Below are 25244 nucleotides of genomic sequence, written 5' to 3'. Positions count from 1 at the left end.
GGGTCGTAGGTGCACACCCTCGTGTCTGTCTGTCTAGGGTCGTAGGTGCACACCCTCGTGTCTGTCTCAGGGGTCGTAGGTGCACACCCCCGTGTCTGTCTCAGGGGTCGTAGGTGCACACCCTCGTGTCTGTCTGTCTAGGGTCGTAGGTGCACACCCTCGTGTCTGTCTCAGGGGTTGTAGGTGCACACCCTCGTGTCTGTCTCTCAGGGGTCGTAGGTGCACACCCCCGTGTCTGTCTCAGGTACAGTCTCCCCATCCGTGATTGGTTGGATCCAGAATTATAGAATCTGAAGAAAGGCTGATTATGTTTGCAAGCAATGTGATAGCTCTCGCAGGGTTGTGCCAGTTTTCTCCTAAGATGCTGACAGTTTTACCTACCACTGCAAATGTAAGGAGAGTGAAAAGGTAGATAGTCTGTTATGAGAAGTTTGTCCTTCCTGAACCTGAGAAAGGCTTTGGACCCCTGTGGACCTGAGTTCAGCCCCATGCTTACTTGCCTCATGAGACTGTCTGTGCTGCCTATTCACTCGTCCAGTCTCCTCTCCTCATAGCTGTGTATCTTATACTTCTCTATCTTTTCCATATTCTTTTTCTCTGCCTAAAATACTCTTTACCTTTTTTTTTTTTTTTTTTTTTTTTGCCTGATTTTCTGCCCCTCAGGATATACTTTAGGTATCATTTCTTCCAGAATCCTTCCTTTACTCTCTAAGCTTGGTCAAGTCCACTTTCCTTCCTCTCCTCTGAGCACACCGTGTGTCTGTTCCCTTTTCATGTACGGCATCCTTTCCTTTCCTTTCTCTTTTTTAAGTAGTCTATATTTTTGGTTTTGACATTCAGTCCATGTTAAAGAGTCTCTGTCATTTTCAAATGATTTATCACTGAGCAGGACTGCACACACCTGAAGCTTCTGTTTATAAAAAAGGGGGGGATTGACCCTCTGTTATTTAGGTAAAGGTTGAGATATAAAATTCAGTAAATTTGTATCATAGTTCCAACTGTTTCAATAAATAGCTAACACCCATATTACATTATAAATAACTACAAGAAACTTTTACATAAAATACTGTCCCTTAACAGACAGAGCTTCAAATAAGGAAATAAAACTCATCAAAAATGTATATGATTACCAAATACTAATGTTGAGTGTTTGCAGAGGAGCTACACTTGCTTTAGAGTCAAAAACTACATGTTTGTACCACTAGGTGGCAGTAGACTTGAACAGATTTAAAGCTAGTTTATTTCTAGAGAAAGCTAACCATTTAAATGCGTACAATATGAGCTGTGCCATCAGAATATGCATGTGTAAATGAAGATAAAGTATATGTGTATTTCATGATACAAAAACATGAAATCTCCTTCACCAGCATTGCAAAATGTTTTTTGTAAAATAGTGCCTCCCTATTAGCCCTTCCTGGCTAACCATAACCCACACTTTTCTCCTGGCATCTGTTAACCTTTACTCTCTTGTGTTGCTAAGCAACTAGAGGCATTGAGGGTGTTCTGCTTAGGATACATGCAGTTAGCTAATTCTTTTATTTATAAGTCTTTTGAATGCTTCTTCCTAAGACACACCCAGTCACATGCTTTATTGGGTATCACAAACAAGTTTTCAGTCAAACCCCCCTCTATACTGTGATGAAACTATATTCTCTGTCACCACTGCTAATATTCCAGCAATAAGAAAGTATTTTTATCAATAATACAAATTTCACACATGAGTACTCTCAATAACATATTAGTAACCACTGCAGGCAGAAGCAGCTGTCATTTTACACCTTTGTTCTCCACAGGCTAAAGATCGAATTCAGTATTACCAACTGGATGAAGTCTTTGTTTTTCCTTATGATATGGGAAGTAAATGGACGAACTTTAAGCAGGTATTTACGTGGTCAGGAGTCCCTGAAGGAGATGGACTGGAGTGGCCAGTAAGAGAAGGCTGTGACCAGTATAGCCTAACAGTAAGTAATTTTGTTCAAAAGGCCTTCCTCTTGCCTGGCGATTTCTTTGTTAACGGCCCCAGCTTGCTGAGCTACCCCATCTGTCTGAGCAATTGAGCCCATGCTTCTCAGACACTAGCCACATGCCACAGTCTTGTATGTAGCTCAGGAATAATCTTTCATTCTTTTCCCTGTATCTTTAATGTGATTCTAGAAGAGAGACCGTGTTTCCCTGGCCGTGTCTAACACAGTTCTACTTAGTAGTTGCTGATTAAAGAGGGAAAGGAGCAAGAATTATTTAGTTGAGAATCATCAATAATGAGTTTTCTAGTTTGTCCATTAGAAACTCAGTAAGACTCAGCCTAGAAGCTTTGCAGAAAGGCATTTGTTGTCTGTAATGAGCATCTTCTCAGAATCTGCTCACTGGGGTCTTCTCCTCCACATACTCCTCAGGTGCTCAGCTGGCACCAGAATTAGGGAGCAGTATGCAGAGGAGAATATAAAGCGCCAGAAACCAGGATTACCCTTCTGGAGGGGAGAGGCTGTTCAACACTGAGACAGACTGCTTAACCTTTTTCCTCTTGTCTTTCAAACAGAGAGAACAGCTGAAACAAAAAGCAGACAAAAGAGTCAGAAGTGTAAGTATTTGTTTGCCGTGGTGTTGATTCATATTTTCTCTAGTTGGGCACTGTGTTTCTACCTATCTTAAGACAGTTGGCTTTTATTAAATAGTATTTCTTTTTATTGTGTTTATTTTTATACTGTGTATGCGTGTTCAGCACAGTCACTCATGGGAGTCTCCTTTTACCATATGAGCTGCAGTGATAAATATTTCCTTATATTTGTTGAAATCTGATACAGTTCACTGTTTTTGAGACAGTCTCACTGCATATCCCTGACTGGTCTTAAACTCAAGAGACCCACCTTCCTGTGCCTCTGAGAGCTGAGTTCAAAGGCATGTGGTGCCATGACTGGCACATACTGTTGACTTTTGTTTTCTTTAAAATACTTCATTTTAGCAGGATGTTTCCAGAGCAGATAGGCATTGTGCATTGCCAACCTAGAAAAATACCTTTAGTACAGCTGATGAAACCACTTAGCAAGAACACTGACAGGTAGAGATGATGCCACCTATGGCCAAAGGAAGTCTAAATTAAAAATAAATACAGTTAAAGTTAAGTTCCTGTTTATACTGGCCACACTGTGAGCCCTCTCTAGCTGCAAGTCTCTAGCTAGCAACCATTCTAGACCACACCTAGAGCCATGCAGGCACTTCCGTCATTGCAGAAAGTTCTCCTGGACGTGGCACTCTGCAGATGATATTTTTAGCAGGTGTGTGCTTGAAATGATGGATCAGACAGCCTGAGAACAAGGATCATCATCCCTTCCTGGAAATGGGAAGTAGTGGGAAAGACATTTTATCACTGAATAGTTTGAATGTGACCTTCAATTTTTTTTGTTTAAGCTTGAAAAAGCTCAGATATTGTAAATATTGAGATTATTCTTCTGACCACTGATGGCAGGTTCGCTATAAAGTCATAGAAGATTATAATGGTGCCTGTTGTCCTTTGAACAGAGGAATTAAAACCTTTTTCACAAGCCCCTGCACAGAAGAGCCTCGGATACAGCTGCAGAAAGGGGAGCTCATTTTAGCAACAAGAGGGTTGCGGTAAGAGATGGGAATGTTGCATTACTTTAATGTGAAACGTGACATAAACTTCAAAAGTATTTAATTTAATCTTTTAAATATTTCAGGTACTGGTTGTATGGAGATAAAATTCTCGATGATTCCTTCATAGAAGGTATGAAAGTGGAAGGATGTGTTTAAATTATGTGACTATTCGAAATAGCTCCAAATTCTGTAAGAATAACTTTTATGCGTAATTACACATAAAACACATTAGGGAACTGTGTAGATATAGAAGAATACTTCTTAGATGTCTCTCTGTAGTACTTATGTCTATCCAGTCTTTACGTTAATAGCTGGCATACAAGTTCCTATGTGACTATGTGGCAGATACTTACAAAGTCCCCAGTAGGCACCTATGGGTACTGTAGCAGATTAGATGGCACCTGGGCATGACCCCATGAAAAGACTCAATATTAAAACACTAGACCCTATTCCCAGAAGAGAAACAGCTGGAGAAAGAGTAAGCCGAGGTCTGGTCTTCTCTGTGGAGGCAGCCAAGGCAGCACCATGCTGCTTCTACTGGGCCTAGCCAACAACTTCCATGAAGGTTCTGTCCCCTCTTAGGCATGGGTACTGTGCACAGAATGAGCGGGCTGCGGACATGCAACCAGGGTCTGTGGAGAGATAACAAGGATATGGCAGGCTGTGGAGACAGAAGTCTGAACTTGAAGCTGCAAGTCTTTGTGGACACCCAGAGCTACTGAATGAGAAGCATAGCCCTGCCCTGCATTGTGAGCCACAAGTCTTCTGGCCGGCATGTTGAGAAAAAGAACTCCACATTTGGCTCAGAGCCTCCTCACAGAAAGCCTTGCATGTGGAATCCAGAATCCACAGATGTAATTGGTGGGGGTGTGGGGAGTTTTCTCAGACCTGGGACTTGAAGCAGGAAGTGAGCAAATGACTCTCGTCAGGAAGAAAACACAACTGAGTTGTTGTTTGAAGTTTGGAGACTAGCAGCCCTGCTCCTTCATGCATAGACCCTATAAAAGACAGCTAGGAACAACCGTTGGCCAAGGCTGGAGCTCCATGTTTCCATCTACTTAGTTTTATTGTTTTATTTCTGCTTCTGAGCTGTGTTGTTCCTTTGTGTCTGGCAGCTGTGTCTTGCCTGAATAGGCTTTTCAGGTGCTTCCTTTCTGTGCGCCTACTCCTCGGGGTCCCCGTTACTTCTCTCACCTTTAGAGCAAGCACTTTCTGTCTCATCCTATTCCCCCACCCCATCCCCTGCTCATTTCCCTACTTACTGACTCTTACTCTAAAACCGGAAGTTCCATTTTCCCCACTCAGAACCCCAGCGCTACTGACTTGGGCCTCATCAAGGACACAGTTGAAGTCAGTGTGTGCTTTCCCAGTGTATATCTCCACCAGCACTGCCGCAAGGTAAGGCCCGAACCAGGAAAACAGAGGCAAAGGGAAAATAAACACCAGGATGCCATAGTCCCAACCAATGCACAGCCAAATAAAAATATAAAACCATCAGACAGCAGCCACTAGGATACATGCCCAAGCTTGCAGCTTCTCACTACCAGCAACCAAGACTGAGGAGACAAGAGAAACACTGGGCGATAGCAGAGTTCTGCTTCCTGAAAGGATCACTGCCCTCATGGAGACTTAACAGAGGAAGGAGTGAAGAGATCAGCTCAAAACCTACCACGAAAGGTACCAAAGTGATACTTGGTCATTGGCAGACAAATTTAAAAGTGCCCCAAAACATCAGTAAGTGATTGAGACTGACAAAGAGACCAACAGAAATGATGGAAATGAAAGATCCAATAAAATGACCAAACCAACAAGCAAAAAGTCACAAACAAACCAAAGCATTGGAAAGGAAGCATAGCAGAGGCCAGACAGGAGAACAGCTGTTGGGGACATTTGACTTGAGACAGTAACACACACAAACATAAAAAAGAAAACAGCAAGGCAAAAACTTCTAAAAACTCTGGGATACATTCAAGAAATTAAACTTAAGAATCACAGGCTAGGGGGCTGGAGAGAGGCTCAGAGGTTAAAAGCATTGCCTGCTCTTCCAAAGGTCCTGAGTTCAATTCCCAGCAACCACATGGTGGCTCACAACCATCTATAATGGGGTCTGGTGCCCTTTTCTGGCCTGCAGGCATACACACAGACAGAATATTGTATACATAATGAATAAGTAAATATTTTTTTAAAAAAAAAGAATCACAGGCTAGGAGGAGATACTCTAATTTTATAGGCAATGTAGTTAATGAAGTTAGAAATGGACAGCCAAGCACAAGATGTCTGTGGAACCCAAGTCACGGCCAGAGAACTCAATCAAGACGTCATAATGCAAAGAAAACAGCCGCAAGGGAATGGCAAAGGCAAACTTGTAGAATAACATCAACCATAAAAGCCAAGGGTTCGAATGGCATAGTCCAAGCACTGAAAGTAAACAACTGCCAACAGGAGAACAGCAGATGAACACATTGCAGGGGTGTGGAGGCTAGGAACCTTTATTCGCTGCTTCTGGGAGTGTAGTTTGCTACAGCCCCTAGAAAGTCAGTGGGGAGCTTCCTGAAGAAAACAAACAATAGAACTGCCGTATTCCTCAGGTGTGCTGGTCTATGGTATTTATTTAAATGACGTGGGGCCCTACCACATAGACACTTACACACCATTATTGCTGAATTATTCAGAGTAGCTAAGGAACAGAACCAACCTAGAGTCCACTCACAGGTGGGTAGAGAAAATGCAGTATATACACGGGGTTGAGTTTTATTCATCAGTAAAGAAACGTGAAATGCCATTTCCAAGAAAATAGATGCAAGTGAAATTTATTATGTTAATGAAACAAGCCAGAGCCACACAAGTAATTGCAACTTTTATTTGAATATGTAGATTTTAGAGGGTGAGTTGGGTTATGTTTAAACTAGAAATAGAAAAGCAATTTTTAATAATTTATTGTTATTTTCTATGCATTGGTGTTTTGTCTGCGTGTGTGTCTGTAAGGGTATCAGGTCCTCTAGAACTGGAGTTACAGACAGTTGTGAGCTGCCATGTGGGTGCTCAGAATTGACCCAGGTCCTCTGGAAGAGAAGTCAGTACTCTTAACTGCTGTGTCTTCTCTCCAGACCCCAAAAATGATTTTTAAAAGAGGTGATTGGATACACATATGTGTAACATGGAAACAAAAGTTACTACTAGGAAGAGGACCAGTAGTGGGGATTAAGAGGAAGATGGCGGAGGGGGTGAAAAAAAAGAACCACTAAAAATAAAATTTATAAAGTTGCCATGAAGAAACTCATTACTCTGTATGCTCATTTTAAAAATTAATCAAATAAATCCTGGCAGCCGTCTTGGACAGGAACTGTCCTTTAGCTGTCTGAGGGGAAGTGAAGCTCCCCTGTGCATGGCCACATCCCCTTTAAGACCTGAGGGTCCGGCTAGACCTGAGGGTCAGGCTCAGCTCCCCTATACATGGCCACATCCCCTTTAAGACCTGAGGGGTCAGGCTCAGCTACCCTGTGCATGGCCACATCTCCTTTAAGACCTGAGGGGTCAGGCTCAGCTACCCTATGCATAGCTGCATCCCCTTTAAGGCCTGAGGGGTCAGGCTCAGCTACCCTGTGCATGGCCGCATCCCCTTTAAGGGACCATTCCTTACATAAAGCTATGGCTGAAATCTGGTTGATTTTCAGAATTCTTCCTTTTTAAAGTAAAGATGAACCTAGGATCTTTTTGAAGAAAATAAATGCTTGGGATTAACATAAATTAACCATAAATGAGAGTTCAGGGATTTTGATATAGAAATTGATATGCTGGGAGCACATGCCTGTAATCCCAATATTCAGGAGGATCATAGGTTCAAATCTACCCTGAACTGCATAGCAAAATTTCTCATGAAAAAGAAGGGAATGCATAAAAGCTGTAGGACGCATCCTGGGAACACAATGTAATGGTGTGCCAGAACAATCACCCATATGTGTGCTTTCTATACCACACTGGCTGCTTTCCTTGTGGATGGATCCTGGCTTGTTCGAAGTGTTTGGAGATGATGCTTTCCCTGACCTGTGTCTGGGAACTGGTGAGGGACAGCAGGGTGTCTCATTTGAAGTCTTAGACTTGCTCCCAGGAGTGTCACCCAGTCCTGCTTGCTGTTTCACCATAGCATAACTTTCTCCCTCAGGTACTTCGAGGATAAGAGGGTGGTTCCCTAGAAATTGTGTGGAGAAGAGTCCCTGTGATGGCGAATCAGACCCAGCGCCAGAGGGCGAGAAGAAGAACAGATAGCCACTGTGAAAGTGCTATCAATACGTCTTCATTACTTGAAAAATCACACATATTACCAAGAATTATGCAGCGAGTCTACTCTGCTTAAGGTATTCTTTTCCTCAAAGATGCTGTAGTGCCATGATTTCAATATTTTTATTACTATTTTGAAACAGAAGCCATTCTGCATATGCCTTCGAGTTCCTGCCGTCCTGCCACTTCTCCCTACCAAAGGAAAGTCGTTCAAGCCAAGTGAGCAAACTGCACTTTCTGTAGGATTTCTTTGTGCTGCACCCAACTTCACCTGCAGATCTAGTTCCCCTTGGCCAGGAGCATCTGCATGTGGTTATTCTGTTTCTTCCTTGGTGACATTTCTTTCATAATCTAGAGACTATAAAACTTCAATATGGACTCAAATTTTGTTACTTTTAATAATGCAGATTTTGTCAAATCCAATAAAGGTCAATGGGTGTTCTGTAAAAATTATAGTTTTCACTCAAAAACATGTTTTTTTTTTTCTTCTGTCTTTATAGAAGCGCTACCCTGCTACCGTGTGCAGAGTTGGCATCATGACTCATGAGTTCTGAGACATAAAGGATTCCGTTCAGCATATGAGTCCTCTTTTGGTAGATTGGCAGCTTTCCATCTACTGAAAGTCACTGGACATTGCTTGTGTCTACTTTAATATCAAACCCTGAAGTTTGTGCAAATACTAGAATCTAAACTTAAAAGTGGGCTTGTCAAAACAGCAAGTAGAATTACAGGAGAAGGCCTGCTACTCTGCACTTAAGTAAACTAATCAAGCTTTCCTTAATTCTTTGTATTTGGGGAACTTGAGGCTTCCAGGGCCACAGACTTGTAGTAGGTAAACAGGTGCCTGGGGCGTCGGCACTGAAGGAAGCATGACTTATTCCATTGCAGGAGCAGCAGGTGAGAGATACAGTCATTTTGAAAGCAGCATGGTCTTGAGTTGACAAAGCAGAGAAGGGAACAAGACAAGTCATATGCCTGTAGAAGTGTCTGCATTTTAGACAGAAATAGCAAGAACACATCTGAGGCACATAGGAAGGGAAGTCAGAGCTAAGAAGTCTGTTCCACCAGGGCCCTAGAAGCTGCCTGCCCTTAATTTCAAGTACAGACATTGGTTCAGCCTTGCTGAGCTTAAGGTGTGGAAAAACCATGAATATTCTAAATTTTAGTTGGAAGGCAGAAAGGAGTACAAGTTAAGATTATAGTCCAACAGCCAGGCCTGGTAGCACACACCTTTAATCTCAACACTCCAGAGGCAGAGGCAGGATCTCTAAGTTGTAAGCCATCCTGGTCTACATAGAAAGTTCCATGCCAGTCAGGGCTGTAGTGAGACCCTATCTTTAGAAGAGAGAGAGAAAGAGTGGGAGAGAACACATACAAGGAAGGTAGTAAAGAGGAAAACGTTAGCATGTTTAGAGCATGGGCCTGCCTTCCAGCTTTCTTACTCAAAACAGTTTACCCAGCAGTTACCCAAGTTTGCTGCATGCTAGAATCATCCGAGGACCTTGTAACAATCCTGGGCAGTGTTTAGTTAATGTTGAGCCTGCCTTGACCTCCTGAATGTTGTCATTGTGGGTATGTGTCACCACACCTGGCCACAAAGCTGTGTATCTCAGGGACCCCCGAGCAGTGCTGAGTCATTGTATCATCTCAGCTAAGTGAGTCCAGTGCACGGCCACCGTGTAAGAGCCACCCGGCTTCCCCGGCTCTCCTCATCCTCATCCACAGTGTAAGAGCCACCCGGCTTCCCTGGCTCTCGTCATCCTCATCCACAGTGTAAGAGCCACCCGGCTTCCCCGGCTCTCGTCATAATCCACACGGGAGCAGGCACAGCATAAATATCTGCAATAGTTTATTTCAAAGATTTGACATTTACAAGTAGAGGCACCACATGCTTTCTGTCAGTAAGACACTGCAGGAATTGGAGTCCAGACGTTCCTTCACAGAAGACAGGCCTGCAGTACAAGCATCGCGTTTGCCCACAGACCTTTGCTCCCAGTGCAGGAGAGTAGCTCAATGCTTGCCTCATTTACTGGAAAAGTTCACTGAACGTAAGTTTCTGCTTCTTCCTCCAGTTTCCAGCTCAACAAACTGTAGGGAACAAACAGTGTCAAAACTGCCACTGCGGATAACAACGTTCGCTGTCAGGGCCATCTACCATGTGGCTGTTCCCCACTCAGAAGGCTGTCTAGGGGCCTGAAGCAGCGCTTTGTATACTAATCCCTTCGTTGCATAGACTTCGATGAACACAGAAGTATGTAGAAGTTTGTCTCATAAATATGATTAGTGTGGGTGATAGGTTAAAACTCAAACTAGCAGTTTCATGGGGTACCTGAAAACCATGAATTATAACTTCAAACCTTCATCTGTTAGAGCAGTTCTCAACCTGTGGGTCATGACTCCCTTTGGGGTGGGAATCAGGCATTTACATTGCAAGTCCTAGCAGTAGCAAGATACAGTTAGGAAGCAGCCATGAACAATTTTACGGTCGGGGGTCACTATAACATGAGGAACTATTTCAACCATCGCAGCCTTAGGAAAGTTGGGAACCACTGTCAGTGCTTAGCACTGGCAAACAGAAGGCACTTACCTAGAGGATCCCATGACCCTAGGGCTAGTGTAATCAAGATGGCACTGGGATGACAATTATGGGGAAGTGACACAGAACACAAACTGGGACCCTGAAGAACAGCATGCCGATTCAGTAGCCCTAAGGCCTAAAAGGTCAGCGAAATCTAAGCAGCCAGGAGATTCTCACATTCTAAGAACTTATGTAGTAGCTAAGCAACAGGAGTGAGGACAGACGAAGGGAGGGGCGGTTTTGAAGAATCCTTTGGCCAGAAGTACCTTCAACTACTCCGGGATGCTCTCATAGAGGCTCCTGATTTGGGTCTGGAAGAATCTGGCGAGCTCCACACGCTTCGCTTTCAGTGTCGGTGTCAAAAGCCCATTTTCAATGGAGAATGGCTCTGGGTGGACGAAGATGCTTTTGACCTGGAAGGTGGGCACATGTCGATGGTTGGTATTTCATCTGCAAAGTGCCCCAGCTGCTCCAGGATAAACTGCCAGGTTTATTTCACCTTATGGAAGTGAACCCATGTTCCTTCTGAGACAGGGCAGTGTGCAGTCCAGGCTGCTCTCAGACTCGCTGTATAGCAGAGATCGATCATGAACTCATGATCCTCCTCCCCCGACCCAAACAGTGCTGAGGTGACTCGCGTGCCCTTCCATGTCAGGTTAATGCATCACCAGAAGCTGAACCCGTGCATGCTAGGCAAGCATTCTAGCAGCCCGGCTATACTGGGCATTTGGATGAATGGAGTAGGAAGAATGAATGATGGACAGCAGGAAGTGGGGTGTGTGTCAGAATACACAGCTAGAAATCCAAAATAAGTTCCATGAAAGTTAAAGGCTTGAAACCAGTAGAAGTGGGAGCTTTGAACTCGGACTAGGATGGCATCAGCCATACAGACCTGTTCAAAGGATTTCAGGCCACCTTCTCTCCCAATTTTCTTCAAGTCTTCTAAAATGGCTTCCTTTACACTCTAAAATGAAAAATATCACTCAATCGTGTGTTTGAGGTTTCGACAGAAGGCTGAGCAAGCGCAAACGTGTGCTGAAGCATTCCGTCATGGACTTTGCCTTTCGCAGAGGACAGGTGAAGCCAGAGCTACCGGGTCTGTCTGCACGGCACTTCTCATTCTCTGTTTCATTTTCTCTCCCAAGCAGCACATTACTGCTTCAAAAGAAAACAAAACAGCATTCTCTGTTCTCAATGCTCCATTCTATGATTCAGTCTGTAAAACTGCTAAGTCCACCTAGGATACAGAGTAACCTGTCCCTGAGACAGGAAGAACACCATCCAGAGAGGAGGCTCAGAGAACCCAGAGATGCCACAGCCTCAGGACTTTCTCAGGCATGCTTACGGGAGAACATTCTTGGTCACGCTTACATACATGGAGAACATTTTGAGGCTTACTTAGTGAACGTTCTCAGTCATGTTTGCATAGAAAACATTTTGGCCCATGCTTACTTGGTTTTGGCACAGTTCTTCAAAGGATCCCTTCACCCCAATCTTGGCTGCGAATGAGGGGAGCGAGTCTGGGTCTGGAACCACTACTCCTATCAGGAACGACTGTGGGAAGGAGCGTGGGTTATCAGAATAGGTCAGACTGTCCAACTCACCCGGCACTCAGCTTTCCTCCCCACAGTCTCCCTCTCAGCACTTAGCTACGAAGATGTCCTAGTCAAGCCTGGTTCTGCAAAAAGCAGTTGTTAGGCTTAGAATTCCCAGCCAATCGGTGTTGAAATTCACCATTCCCAGCCCCCGAAGAAATCGTTTTGTGTCCGAGGAGCTCCCCAGAGCCAACTCAGTCAGGTGAGATAAAAGCTACCCCTTAAAATACTTGTTTTAATAATCCCAACAAATTATTTTATGGACATTTATGACTCAGAATGTAGTTCTATAGTAGTAAGCTGGGGTATCTTATCTGGACCCAGCTATACAAATGTCCTATGGCTATGAGAACTGACATAGGCCATCCCTATGGCTTGTTACCCGTAAGCTCTCCCCATGGACAAAAACTTGCAATACTGGTCTGCTCCTGATGTAAACATTTTCTATCTTCTCTGGAGCAATGTATTCTCCTTGTGCCAACTTGAAAATATTCTTCTTCCGGTCAATGATTTTCAGCGTTCCATTCTGTATGAGGCAGATAAAAGCATCTGTGTTGAACCCTTAGAGATAGTATCAGAGGAAGGTGGGAGAGCCACAGATAATGTCCTTATTTAAAACAGTTTCTCCGGAGATTTATGGAGTTTCTCTTTCTTGGCTTTGGAGAAATAAGAAGTGGCTTCCACTAAGCCTGTCTATAGAAAGCCAACCAGCAGGCCTCAGGGAAAGTCCCGGGGACCTGCTGGTTCTGCAAACGGATGCCTCAGTCAATGAAGACGCTGTGCACTCTCAGTCCTAGTAACGTATTTCCAACTACTCCATCTCAAGAGCTCTGAGAAATGGAGCCAATATCTTTTCCTAAAACTGTGTGATGATTTTGCTCTCCCCGTCATGTTTACTTCCTGTTAAATCTGGAAGCAGGCTGAAACAGCTGCATGACTAATCAAGCCAGCCAGTAACTGGGCATGTTAGGACGGAAGTAGGGCGGGCAGTGCTCTGACCACCATCACGGGTCATTTGCCGCTTCGTTTCCCTGAGGAGCTTATCTTCTTAGGGATTTGGATTGTAGAATTGGGACAAGGGGCAAACACAATCCACATGACCATACCATAAATAGGGCTCTATACTGAACTAACCCTGGGACGATCCGTCAGACTCATCGTTCATACTGAAAGTGACCAGTAATGAACAGCCTTTTATCACCCATGTGGAGAGCCGAATCTATTGCTTGCATCCTAGACTTAGAACAGGGGGCACTGATTAAGCAGAAACATGTTAAAGTCAATCGATAAAGTACATCATGAGGACTGTGTGTTCTTGGGAGTGTTCATAGTCAAGTGTTCTTTGTAGTCAAGCATTCTGAATCTCTCTTAAATCTTGAATAATGAGCAAGAAAGGAGTTTGAAGAGATAGGTATAGCCCATTCCCCTAACTCTGAGTAGATAAAACGTGAGGAAGGAGACCCTTGGGAAATTCCCCTGTGGGGTTTTAAGGACAGATGAGATTGACAGCTGCCAATTGTTGACAGTGAGGCAGGCTGTAAAGCAGTGTCTGTGTCCACGGAGAGAGACTGAAGGTCAATGAGAGGCAGCCATGAGCCTCTGGAAACACATGCTCTGGAAATCTCATTTCTTTGTTTCGATATGTTCCCATGAATTAATTAGACAGAAAACACTCCTTTGAAACTCACAATAGAAAAAGTTGTAGGCACACGAAGCTATTAAACAAGAATTCCTACCCTGATATAAGTAGAAGTCACCTAACTTTTCCCTGGCCATGAGCCAACTTTTTCCATTGCAGGAAAACCATGCCAACTGAGGTCCAGGGTGATCTAACCCTAAAGCATCCCACTTTAGGATTGTATCTAGACACAGCACTAGTACCACTACCTATAGTATACACATTGTATTTGAAGAGAAATATAGAGATAAGAAAGCCTTCCAGTTGGGTCATTCTGGTGTCTTCTGTAAGGACCAGCGTTGGCAGCTTCTCATCACACACTAAGCCACTTGATCCTCTCAGCCTGTAAGGGCTGGGACCAGAACACTGATCTGCCAGTCGCCAAGCTAGGGTCTTTCCATTGGTACTCTCCTCTCTGTACTCAGAAAAGCCCACAAAGGCAGGCTGCAGACCTATTGCCCTGCAGCTATCCCAGCTAACTAGCCCTCTTGCAACAAGTAGATTATTCTCCCCAGTCCCACAGCAGAGATAGAAGTAATGGAGAAATACCCACTGGAAGCCAGCGACCAATGTCTCCAGTGTGAAGCCAGCCATCCTGGTCCAGTGCTTCCTGTGTCTTCTCCGGGTCCCTTAGGTAGCCTTTGAACACATTATTGCCTTTGATGCAGATCTGTGTGCCAGACAGTAAGAGGAGGAAGACAGCAAAAATGACTACTACTTCTACTTATTAAATATCTGCTCCGAACAAACACATTTGGTGCTTTCCACTGCAGTATGGAGCCTCCTTCATCCCCACTGTAGGAAAACGCAGTGCACTATCTTGTGTTCCTTTCCAGAAGTTGAGGCCAAGCCAAGCCAGATGGCAGCTCTAAGTTCCTTTTGGACTAAGCCTCCCCACTATGACTGTCTGAGTGCTAGGCATGAGCTACCCACCTCGCCTTCGTTGTTTACTGAAAAGTAGTTCATGTCAGCCACGTCTTCCAGCTTTACAAAATTGCAAGCCACTGGAGTCCCAACATGACCTAAAACATACAAGATATTCTGAGCTAAGCAACCGTAAAGCAAGGGTGTTTCTTAGATTGACTGGGAGAATGGGAACAGGACTTGAGTTTGCCATTCATCATATTTATCCATAACACCAAAATTAGCTAACCCCCAGACCATGGATCAGTTAGAAGCCTTCTCCCAGCCAACAGAGAGAAAACCCACCAGCTGTCCAGTCGCCGGGCGATGTAATTGTACATCCAGCTGTGCACTCTGTTTGGCCGTAAGCTTCAAACACCTGGGAAACCAAAGAAGAGCTTTGAGGCTTAGGGTAAGTACGACTGGCTGTGCCGTCTGCAGGAAAATGGGTAATAGCGACAAGAGCTGGAGATGGTTTGGTGACATCTTGAAACCGTGTCCAGCTGCTAACTCTTCATAACTGGGATCTCATTGCAAAACAAAAGCATTCAGAAACAGAGCAGAGTACAGCAACCTCCATGAAAAATGTGGTAGGTGAGGAATATAAATCATCCAGTAGGTGACAGACACCCAGTGGCCATTGGACATAGCCTGGGTGGTAGAGCAACTCTGAAGGACATGGGAAACACAGTAGCATGCTTCTTGAGGAAAGAGCTCCACCTTTGATAAAGACCAAGGGTTGGTAAACTTTCTACACAGGGCAAGACTGAAGATTCTGTGCTTTGTGACAGACACATCTGGTCTCTGCCTCGACCTAACCCTGCCAGTGTGGCATAAAAGCTGCCATAAACCTTGTAGAAGTAAACAGGGTCAGCTGAGTTCTGTACCTTTTCAACTCTACAAGAGGCAGTAGGGTAGTGCTATAATTGCCAGCCCTCACATAGAGAAGATAATCTTGACCAAAGAAAGGCTGGTGGCTGGAAGCAAGTTGATAGGGCCACTGCAGTCAGAGGTGTGGCCTGTAGTTGGCAGGGTTGGCAGAAATAGAGAGATGCTGACAGGAGATATTGCAGGGAAAGGGTTGGAAGCAGAACTTTATATTAGTCTTTGGGGCTGAAAGAAAGAAAGATGGCAGTTTGAAAACCCCAAAGCCCTATCACTGACTAGTACCAGACTTTTAATAATGGGCACATGCATGGGGAACGTTGTCTGTAAAGGTAACCCTATATCTGTTTTCTTCTATTTTGATTGTGATATGTGGCTGGCTGAATCAGCAAGCTAGGTACCTGTTTGGAATGGGAGAGAGGCCAGGTCTATACATTATAGATGGGTGAGGTATAAATTTTTTAAAAAACAAAAAGGAAATCCATAAAACTACCAGAAAATGTGGGCACAGATAGTCTTAAAACTTCCCAGGGATTAGAAAGGTTTATCAGGGCTGGAGAGATGGCTGAAGTTAAGAGCGTTGGCTGGCTACTTCCCAGAAGATCTAGGATCAGTTCTCAGCAGCTGATCTAGGATCAGTTCACAGCAGCCCAAAGCCATCTGTAACTCCAGTCTCAGGGGATGCAGCAGCCAGCCTCTGAGGGCAACAGGCATGCATGTGGAAGAATACCCACATACATGAAATAAAAATGTATTTAAACAAAAAGCAACAACAAAAAATTTTAAAGGATCAAAGGAAGGCCTGTCTCGGCAACTAAAAAAAACCACAAGAGAAAAACATACGTCAATTGGCCTGCATCTCAATTCAGTTTTTATATTGTTTGCTTTTTTTTTTTTTTTTTTTGGTTTTTCGAGACAGGGTTTCTCTGTGGTTTTGGAGCCTGTCCAGGAACTAGCTCTTGTAGACCAGGCTGGTCTCGAACTCACAGAGATCCGCCTGCCTCTGCCTCCCAAGTGCTGGGATTAAAGGCGTGCGCCACCACCGCCCGGCCCAGTTTTTATATTGTTATGAGCAGGAAAAAGTCTAGCATAGCAGAGATTAGTTTTAAGTATATGAACTCTCAGAAATGGGCAAGGAAACTAAATCTCCCTTTGCCTGCTTTCTGTAAGGGACTCGTAGGGAAGAACTGCAAGTGCCAGTGGGCAGGGAAGTTTGCTATTACTGAAAGAAGCAGCATGAAATGAAGCACCTCATTTAGAGACAACTAACTGATGACAACCTGTGGGGAATGATGGTACTTCGGGTACTACCTGAATGTACGAAAAAGACAAGACATGCCTGGAAGCTGGTGATAACATTACCATGTAATAGGCAAGGCTGGCAAGGTAGGTAAGGCACTTATTGCCAAACCTGAGGTCCTAGGTTGTCCCCTGGGAACCCACATGGTGAAAGAAGAGAACCAAAACTCATAAAGCATCCTCGTACTGCCATTCCCATGCTATGGCTGTGGGCAGAAGTGTCCACCAGTGGCGGCTCAGCATCTTATGATCTCAGCAAGCTGTCGAGAAAGCATCGGATGACGCTAATGGCCCTCTGCTTGATAAGGATTGCAGTGGCTGAAGCATGAGGCAAGAGGTGTTTTGGAATACCAATTCCATTTGTGTAAAGATTCCTATTGTCTAAGATTTGGGGTGACCCTCTCTTTAGTACTTTTCATTTACAGTTTTACTTTTATTTAAACAGTGCGCAGCATTGATGTAAACACCAAGGCTTACCGAGCATCCCATTGCAGCCCGGAAGAATGTCAGGACTGGAGTGGAGATGGGGGCAGCTCCAGTGATCATGATGCGAACCTTCCCGCCCAGGCCATCCTGTTCGGTGGAAACAAAAGGAGCTGTTGAGCTTCTGTTCTTGGCTTCATTTCCCGCCACTGCAGGATGGGTGAAGTTGCATGCCAGCTAGCTGTCTGACCTGGTTGCTTTATAAACACTTACACTACAGCCTGACACTAAAAAGTCACTTTGAATGCCATGCCACCTATCAGAGTTGTCACCAGCCATGCCTGGGAGAACTTCTCTGTGTTTTTGTTAAGTTCTTCGATCACTTATAAACTCAACGGAACAGGTTACGACAATTATACATAGTGCTAACATCTGCATACAAACTGCTGTGCTTTCTCACGTCTCCTTAGTGGCAAAGTTGCACAAGTGTGATCTCAAAAGGTAACAGCAGAGTTCAGGAGGTGGCTCAGTGGGTAAGGCACCTTCTGTGCAAGCATGAAAACCAGAGTTCACACACTCAGAACTCAAATAAAGCCAGGTGTCGTGGCGCACACCTGTAACCCCAACTCTCTTCTCTGGTAAGATGGGAAACCCTAAAAGCTATCAGGCCAACTAGCAGCCTCGTGTACGCAGCAGTGAACAAGAGAGACCCTGTCTTAGACAAGGTGGCCATGAGGCTTGACATCTACACACTACACATACACCATGGCACATGCTTTCCCTGCCACCCCCCGCACCCCTCCCACATCTGCAAACAAAGGGAAAGAGGCACAAAGAGAAAAGGTGTGACTGGGCATAGAAGGTCTAAGATGATCTCTAGTTAGGGCGTCCCTGAAACCCGAGACAAGAGGACGATGAATCCATTCAACTTACTTGGATCTTTGAAAAGACCAGCTTGTCCCACAAACTGTTCCGACGAATGATGCCATTTTTCACTTCGTTGAATTTACTCATGATAGCCAGGTTCAACAAGAACTTCTTCAAGGGTGTCTTGGCTTCATTTTGTACCTGGGGAGGGGGGTGATAAGACCATGAGTTAGTAGCCAAGATGCTGACATCATGCTTCAGAAGGAAGCAGCCCACACTCATGAACTAGGTTGCTTACTAATAAGCCCACAGAACCATGGCCACACTCTGAAACAAGCGAAGTCGCTACATAATGTAGAGCCCCAGCCCTCGCAGACTCCTAGTCCCTGGGAAACAACTTGGACAACTGAGATAAACAAATACAATGGCCACAACCACCACTGGTTAAAAGTCAGAGAGGAAATTATTCCGTGGGCATGATCCCCCTTTGATTTAAAAGTCAGAGAGGAAATCATTCCATGGGCATGATTCCCCTTTGATTTAAAAGTCAGAGAGGAAATCATTCCGTGGGCATGATCCCCCTTTGATGTAAAAGCCCAGAGAAAGGTTTAGGAATCTGGCTTTTAAAACTTGGTACCACCTCTCTTCTGCCTCGGTGATGTTTTCACATCCTCCAAATCTGGAGAATTTATTATCTTTATAACAAATGCCCTTTAGTCACATCGTACACAATCCAACAGAAATCCCTAATGACATCTTTCTCCTCTTTGGGCTTACACCCTTAATATCATTTCCCCCGTCCATGTTATCTTCCTGTCTTCATGACCCTGGCATTGTAACTCTGTGCTATCAACCACAGTCCTCTAGGAGAAGAGCATCCCCATGCGCAGCTCACAGGAACCTCTTTATTTTATAAGCTAAAGCCTAACCTCTACTCCAAGCTTCAGGACCTTTCTATACTGATAGTTGCACTCATGGGCATTGGGGCTCTTTCCAGTTCAGGATGTGCAGGATGCTGCTTCTATCTCGGGCTTCTGGTCAGAGGCCTTGTTTGTTCGTGCTCACTCCCCAGTTCAGGCTGCGAGCATCTGCTCAGGCTTGTGACATCATTTAGCCCTGTCTCCCCATCTGATTCTGAGGTACACTAGATGCTGCCGACATCATGCTGGCCCGATGTCCCTTAACCAGAGACTGCTTGCCTCTAGCAGCCCCAGGACCAGCTCTCCTGACATCACTGGCAGAAAGCAATGACTAGAAATCCATCTAATAAAAATCTCCATCTTACTAAACAAGCTCCAGATTCAAGTTACTTATTATGTTTTAATATTTCAAGATACTTCCTCTCAAAAATAAAAAAGCTCAGTAACACAAACAAAAAACCTAACAACCCAACCTAATGGTTCCATAGTCTGATAAGGAATTGGAAGAATTATTAACAATGTTTCCCGGGTCTATACATCATCCGTGTTCTAGAACACTCCATTCTTGCTGTGGCTCAGTTTGGCATCTGGTAAGACTGAATGGCAATATCAGAATCAGAAGTAAGGCCCAAAGCATATGAGTAATGGCATCACTTCCTTGGGCTCCAGGTCTGTGGAACAACAGGTACTATAATGTAACTAGAGGTTTCTCTCCCTCCTGCTAGCTCCTAAATAACCACTCTGAGGCTTAATATTACTACAAACTGTTTGGCTGATGGCTTAGGCTTCTTAGTGGTTAGCTCTACATATAAATTAACCCATTTCTAATAATCTGTGTATTGACACATGCCCTGTGATTTCCCAGTAATACCCTGGCATCTTATTCCTTTGGTAACTGCTGGTGTCTCCCCTGACTCTGCCTTCTTTCTCCCTTTATCTCTGCTTGGATTTCCTGCCTGGCTCTATTCTGCCTGGCTATTGGTTAGATCAGCTTCTTTATTAACCAATAGTAATAAAAAGTATTCAGAGCATACATAAGGGCATCCCACAACAATATTATATTGCCTGATTTCAGATCAAAGCTCTCAATGACCAGTTTCAGAAATTAGCCAATCTAAGACTTAGGTGAGAAATTGAGCTTAGAATATCTTGTATCAAAAAGCAACGAACCCATCATAGGCAACTGAAGCCATGTCAAAACGACATACATGAATTTGATGCGCAAACTTGGAACATTAAAATGAATAACTAAAATGGATGGAAAAATAGAAATAAGATAATGAGTTCGCTATAATGCAAAAAAATTCTCACTGGCTACTTTTGAGAATTTCTGGGGCTTGAATTTATTATACTTATGAGTGATAAATTTAGGAGAGAATCAAATATTTGTTGGGCCTTTATGACAGAATGTCAGCTAAGGATTATAAAAGAAACGAGACTTAGAATTAGGAAAGCCACCATTTTGCAACCTCAGTGAGCAATGCTCTATGATAACTGAAACTATTAAGTGATAGTTTATTCTGCTACTTTTCCCTATTCATTATGACTGGGGAAATTCTTTAACATCCAAGTCTGTTTCTGTTTTTCCTAGAAGGGCTAAATAAGTGAACACATTTGAAATATTTACCTCGATCTGGTACCTCAGCACAATGTTACATCACCAGCTCATACACATCAGGGTAAGAATTTTCCAGGGTGTTGGTTAAAACTGAGGCACTCCCCTAAGTCTGAGTGTAGTTATTCCTCAGATAAGCAATATTATCCAGACTAAGGGGGGATATTTCTTATGGCTTCTCATGGTTACAGATGTAACTTGGCTTCTGTCAATGCTTGTTGGGGCTGGGATGGAGGTGGAATTAATGGTCGTCAGAATACAGCCTCTCAGCAGAATCCCAACAGAACAGGGCTCTCTCTCACCTTATCATAGACCCTGTTCAGGAGTCGAGGCACCGTGGGAAACACTGTGGGTTTCAAAGCCTTCATGTCGTCAGGCAGCAACCGGATATCTCCTTGGAAGAACCCAACTCTGCCTCCACAGGAAAATAAGACAGCCTGGAACAAGATGGAAGACAAGGCTCACTCAAAGCCATGGACCACTGTAGGTGGGGCCTATCTCCCATGGGACTAAGAAAGTAAGCTGTATCCCACAGGCCCTTTCCTCTGCCCAACACCTGCTTCCTACCAACCCAGATACCCAGGTATTTCTGAGAGACTCCTCCCAAGAAAGGATGAAAATGTATTACTGTTGAGGTGGCAAGACAGATGACAAACTGTGAGACTGTGGGTCCTGCCCTAGGACTCTATCCCAGCTCTGTGTGCCAGTCTACGATATCACCCTTCCTAAGAAACGCTCATCTGTGGCACTAAGAAAATCCGCCGCCAGTTAAAAGAGAAAAACGTGCCTTGAGTTAAGACCATCGCAATCTGAGAAATGCTAAAATCTATGTGACGTTGTATTAGAATCGATGTGGCGTCGTGTACATCAATTGATCGTATAATGGGTAAAGAGATGCCCAGGGAAGAGAGAGTAAAGAGGCTCCCACCGCAGCTCTGGAGGCTTTGGGAGGCCACTGCTTCTTTACTCACCCATCTGCTTTAGAATGGCTGGAAACTTTGGGGACCATTCCCAGAAGGGACGTACACTGTGCCTGGCAATACCACCTTACTCAAGTGAGGGATAAAAATGTTCCTTGGGGATTGCTGGCCCTTGATCTGGATCAAATGTTCCTTCCCTGGCTGGGAACACTTTTTTCTCTAACCCTCAATCCTCTCAAAATGCTTACCCACATAAAAGTAAAAAAGAAGGCCCAGTGTCTGGTGAGTCACTGCAGGGGTAAGGAAAGACAGACAGCATGCACTCTGAGAAGTCAGGAGAAGTATTACCCTCCTTAGGCATGCGGAGTTCTACATGAATGACCTCAGGAAGTCAGGCTGCTACCATGATTAGGATGCAGGGTCCAGTGGCATTGCCTGTGCTTGGATCACTAGAGAAAGGACCGGGACTGGACTGCAACTCTGACTTTTGAATAAATGTAGAACCAACAAGACAGGAATCCTCTTTCCTACTCACCAGGCACACAGGACACTCACCTGAACAACTCTCTCAAACATGTGGGCCAAGGGAAGGTAGGATATGCTCACATCCTCAGGAGTGGGGTGGAAGATAGGCTGTAGATGAGGGAACAAAGAAACAGGATCGATGTTAAGTTTCTCTTCCAATAGAGATTTTAAAACTACCATTCGCACACTTCTCTGAGTAAACCTGGCTGACTCTAACCATCCCATCCAATTGAGAGAGTGGTCAGGTAGAGAAAAAAAATTTGACATTTTGGCATCAACTTTAGGATTCTTAACATTCATAGCACATAAACACCTCCGTGTGTACTCAGTGTATCCCACTACCTGATATGGTCTGTAACCATCAATTGCTTTGAACTATATGGAATACAAGGACTTACAGGGATCCTGAAAGACTGAGGCTTGACATATAGTCCTGAAGACTATGTCAGTGTTTTCCATACTTGGGCATTATTGTGGCTTCCATGCAAAACACTCATGTGTTTAAACACTTGGTCCTCAGATGGCACTACTGTTTTCTAAGACTGTGGAACTTTTAGGAGGTGGAGCCTCACTGAAGGAAGTGGATTACTTGAGGCAGGTCTTGAGATATTATAGCCCAACCATACTTCCTGTCTACTGGTTCTCCATCCACCAAGGTATTAAGAATCCCAGCTGTGCATGCCTCACAAACGAAGCTGCCTGGTATCACGCCTTCTCCTTCACATTAGACTATAACTCATAAACATTAAGCCAAAATAAGCGCTTCTCCCTCAAGTAACTTAGGGTGGGTATTTAGTCACAGTGAAAAGAAAAACACAGGACAGACTTCTAACGATATTTTCCTCCCTCTGCTCCATCTATATTCAATAACTAAAAATCTTACAGCTGATTCACATTTTAGTGAGGGCCTCATTTTTGACAAAACACTGACCTCTAGCAACTTGAGGAAAGCAGACATGTTCGAAACAACATTTCGATGGGTTATCATAGCTCCTTTGGGGTCACCTGTAGTAAATCAAAGATGAAGAGAAAGATCCTTTGTGGCTAATTGGAAAGCTTTAGCCTTGAAAGAAGCGAAATTCAGTTTTGTTCTAGAGACCCAACAATACTGCTAATAAACTTTATAAATCAGGCATACTAGAACGAACCACAATAAATACAATTAAACCTTCTACCAAATGTTGTTGAGTAAGGACACCATCATCTGTGGAGAACCATCACTGAGTCACCCTGGCTGAATGAAACCATCTCAGGGGTATGTTCTATGAAACCATCCTAGTGAAATGTCGAACTCAAACAGTAAAAGGGTAGAGGGGGACACTGACATTTTGACACCATCTTTAAGAACCCCTGAAACTCATAGCATGTGAATATAGCCATGTGTATTCAATGGAACCTGTTTCTTATGCTTCTGTTTTTCTGTCTGGAAATCCATTCATAAATGCCTCAGGTTTTAAGCACCTGAGGAGAGGGCTAGTGGCAGGGTATGCTCCAGGGACCTGAGCTTTTTTTTCCTGTTCCCTGGGAGCTCTGTCAAGGTCTCCTGGGCACTGACCTGTAGTTCCACTGGTAAAGCAGATGACACTTAGGTTGTCTGGGCTTGGAGGCTGGAAGAGAAGCACAGGGTGTTAGTCTACAGTGAACTGAGAGTGGACTATTGCCAAACTCAAATTCAAGAAGAATACTTACCATTGGCTTTTTGAAGTTTTCTTTGCCTATATTCTACATGCATAGGAAATCAAGAAGAAGAAAGAGTTGTTGAGGATGGGAAAACTTATGACAAACTCAGCTCTCTCTTTTCCTGTCCCTAATTTCCTTCCCAGTTTCCAACCTGGACTTGGTCAATAAGCCAGTGCAGACAGATAATGGAAGCTCCGGTGAAGAGCAGGTTTCTTAAGAATGCTAATCTAAAGAAGGCAATCTCAGATGTCCCAACTTCTCACCATTCTCTTAAGGGCCAGTCATCTAAGACCATAATTAAACCTTTTTTGGTTGACATAAATCATGAACATTTACACTATGCCAATCACTTTGCTCAGCAATTAACACACATTAATTCATTTATCTGTTGCCAGCATGTCTGTGAGATTAGGACCATTTTAATCCTCCATTTATAGCAAGGGAGAGATGTGCTTCCTAATAGATGAAGAAGTAGAATGTGAACCAGGCAATCTACATCAAGGGCCAGGTTTATAACCATCCTTGAGTTCTTTCTTTCCATACATTCTCTACTTAGAATTATATATAGCCAGCCAAGGAATTATGTCCACCTCTGTCAGGAGTACTGTAGTCACCTTGAAGAAACTGTTCTTCGAGCTTCTGAGTCTGATTTTTGTCTTGTATGCTATCCCTGGTCAACAACAGCCCACATGCCTTTGTGTAGATGCCCTGCAAGCTGCTCATAACGATACACCAGCTATAGGTGCAAGCCATTTGTGAGTCATACCTCAGCTTCAGACAAGGCTAATATCTCAAGCCCGCTCTTCTCTCCTCTTCTTGTCAGTTCATCATCAAAGGGGTCCATGAGGATAACTATCTTCAGGCCTGGTGTAAGGTTCTTTTCTACGTTTTCTATCAGCAATGTTGCCTTTTCAGGTGTATCACAGATGACCACAGAGATGTCAGCTAAAAACAAAAACCAAGTCAGAGGTCACAACATATTCTGTCAAACACATGACTTCTTTGCAAAGGGGAGGGGGGATTTCTTTAAAAGTCAAACCCAGTAGGTCCCCAGTAGATATAAATCTTGTTATATCTGCAAACAAGATTTACAGAGTTCAAGCATACTCTATTAATTATAAAAAAGAAAGAGAAGAAAATGAGTTAAACTGAGATGCAAGCCATACCCTTTCAATATTGCTGACGCAGTTTAGTTTCTAGAACTATGTGGATCTTTTTGTCTAAGAAAACTCATTCAAACACTTGCTGTTGGGGCTCATTCCTGCTGATGGGCTTTGCAGAGCAGACAACCCACAGGGAAGCAGAGTACAGACGGAATGTTTAGTAGGCAAATGCTTTATGATTCTAAATGTCATCATTTCCTCTGATTCTTATCCTCACAAATAGGAGAATTCTAAAGTATGTATTATTCAAACAAATCTACTCAGTCTAGGGGCTGGAGAGATGGCTCAGTGGTTAAGAGCATT

The 25244-nt window shown here is 43.9% G+C and overlaps 2 protein-coding genes across 6 annotated transcripts in view; one reads left to right on the top strand and one right to left on the bottom strand.

Annotated features, from left to right (window-relative positions):
* Zdhhc6 (zinc finger DHHC-type containing 6) overlaps positions 1–8340 on the top strand; it is a 19082-nt gene extending 10742 nt beyond the window's left edge. For all 3 annotated transcript variants that reach the window (XM_026781151.1, XM_005352485.3, XM_026781150.1), the window contains 5 exons: positions 1794–1961; positions 2537–2578; positions 3464–3609; positions 3696–3742; positions 7775–8340. In XM_026781151.1, the coding sequence (XP_026636952.1) occupies positions 1794–1961; positions 2537–2578; positions 3464–3609; positions 3696–3742; positions 7775–7878 (507 nt within the window). In that variant the 3' untranslated portion in view covers positions 7879–8340. The remainder of the gene's footprint in view (positions 1–1793; positions 1962–2536; positions 2579–3463; positions 3610–3695; positions 3743–7774) is intronic.
* Positions 8341–9722: 1382 nt separating this feature from the next.
* Positions 9723–25244, bottom strand: part of Acsl5 (acyl-CoA synthetase long chain family member 5) — a 49367-nt gene continuing 33845 nt past the window's right edge. For all 3 annotated transcript variants that reach the window (XM_013348197.2, XM_005352484.3, XM_026781482.1), the window contains exons 7-22: positions 24545–24723; positions 23788–23820; positions 23654–23705; positions 23030–23103; positions 22129–22206; positions 20956–21090; positions 18185–18319; positions 17306–17401; positions 14951–15023; positions 14675–14763; positions 14295–14411; positions 12446–12589; positions 11921–12022; positions 11361–11432; positions 10735–10881; positions 9723–9978 (exon numbers count right to left, since the gene is read on the bottom strand). In XM_013348197.2, coding sequence (XP_013203651.1) covers positions 10741–10881; positions 11361–11432; positions 11921–12022; positions 12446–12589; positions 14295–14411; positions 14675–14763; positions 14951–15023; positions 17306–17401; positions 18185–18319; positions 20956–21090; positions 22129–22206; positions 23030–23103; positions 23654–23705; positions 23788–23820; positions 24545–24723 — 1520 coding nt within the window. In that variant the 3' untranslated portion in view covers positions 9723–9978; positions 10735–10740. The remainder of the gene's footprint in view (positions 9979–10734; positions 10882–11360; positions 11433–11920; positions 12023–12445; positions 12590–14294; positions 14412–14674; positions 14764–14950; positions 15024–17305; positions 17402–18184; positions 18320–20955; positions 21091–22128; positions 22207–23029; positions 23104–23653; positions 23706–23787; positions 23821–24544; positions 24724–25244) is intronic.

Source organism: Microtus ochrogaster, chromosome 8, assembly GCF_000317375.1.
Source record: "Microtus ochrogaster isolate Prairie Vole_2 chromosome 8, MicOch1.0, whole genome shotgun sequence".
Classification (NCBI taxonomy): Eukaryota; Metazoa; Chordata; class Mammalia; order Rodentia; family Cricetidae; genus Microtus; species Microtus ochrogaster.
The sequence above is the reverse complement of the archived record's forward strand: the minus strand, read 5'-3'. Positions and strand labels throughout refer to the sequence as shown.